Source organism: Fragaria vesca, linkage group LG2, assembly GCF_000184155.1.
Source record: "Fragaria vesca subsp. vesca linkage group LG2, FraVesHawaii_1.0, whole genome shotgun sequence".
NCBI lineage: Eukaryota > Viridiplantae > Streptophyta > Magnoliopsida > Rosales > Rosaceae > Fragaria > Fragaria vesca.
The window spans coordinates 17,541,376-17,542,610 of NC_020492.1; the positions used below are offsets into that span (position 1 = coordinate 17,541,376).

At 32.1% G+C, this 1,235-nt stretch overlaps 1 protein-coding gene across 1 annotated transcript in view; it reads left to right on the top strand.

The window, feature by feature from the left end:
- The first annotated feature begins 473 nt into the window (after positions 1 to 473).
- LOC101303778 (transcription factor ABORTED MICROSPORES-like) overlaps positions 474 to 1,235 on the top strand; it is a 5,480-nt gene continuing 4,718 nt past the window's right edge. Inside the window, exon 1 of the mRNA XM_004292584.1 lies at positions 474 to 510. Coding sequence (XP_004292632.1) covers positions 474 to 510 — 37 coding nt within the window. The remainder of the gene's footprint in view (positions 511 to 1,235) is intronic.

Here is a 1,235-nt window from a genome sequence, read left to right on the forward strand (position 1 = left end):
GACTTTTTTCAAAATCCAATGGAACCACTTGCCTTACTTCTTTCCCTGCATTTATTACTCATATCATAATATTTTATTATATTTTTTAAGAACTTTCCCAATGACTTTATTTGCCTTACCAAACATCGGAATAAAAACTTCTCTTGAAATTTTATTCTTGTTCACTTTCTCTTCCCATGGGAGAGAGGAAGAAAACTACTTTCCTTTCCGCAAATAAACCAAACGAGGCCTAATAACAAATAGAGCTGAAATCCACCAGAAAGGTGAGAAAACTCTCAAAGTTCAATGATAATGATGTGAAAGATGTCTAACCACAACCGTGTGCATAAGTTTAATTACCAGAAACAAACCATGCATATGGATATGGTAATTAACAACCAAGCCTAAAGCCTACGGATCGGATCCGGATCAAACTAAAATAACCTAAAGTACTAGAAAGATAATGAAGACCATAGGTACGTAGTAGTAAAGCGATGAGTTTAACTGCTAGCGAGTTTCCTTCTGGAAAAGGTATTAAAATTGGCAACCAGACACCGAACACCAAATTTGTAGTGTCATGTTTTACCTTTAATTTGCACGATCAATGTGCTTTTGAATCCTTTTCGCCATCCGTTCTACATCATCATCACATAATTAGCCCTCTTAGCTTATTAGAAAATAGCAAATTAATAAGGGCTTGTCCGGTAACGTTTTTGAAAACGATTTTAAATTTAAAAAAAAATAAAATAAAAATGAGATTGTTAATTTCTACTTTGGAATTGTGTACGGTGATTTATTGTCAAAAGTATTTCTCACATTTTCTAAACTAAGAAAATGAAAAAGTGAAAATGTCAAATTGATTTGTAAAAGTTGAAAATATTTTCATTTTTCATTTTCAACGTTTTTCAGAAATATCTCACCAAACAGATTTTCATGTTAAAAATAAAAATATGAACATAAAAACGTTACCCAACGCCACCTAAGAAGTTGCTAGACAAGCAATTGTTGAGTGACAGTACTTACCTTCATTTTCCCCGGCCCTATCTAAATACGCCACTACTTCAATTATAAGTTTCGTTGTTAGCCAAGGTTGTCGATACTAGCTCTACTTAGAACAAAAGGCTTGCTCGTTACAAGCAAGGACTTTTCATTTTTCAAACTACTCTTCTGCAATTTGGTGTTCAGTTTTCCTTTAAATTACCATCTTCATACACATATATATATACAAAATATATATATATATATATATATATATA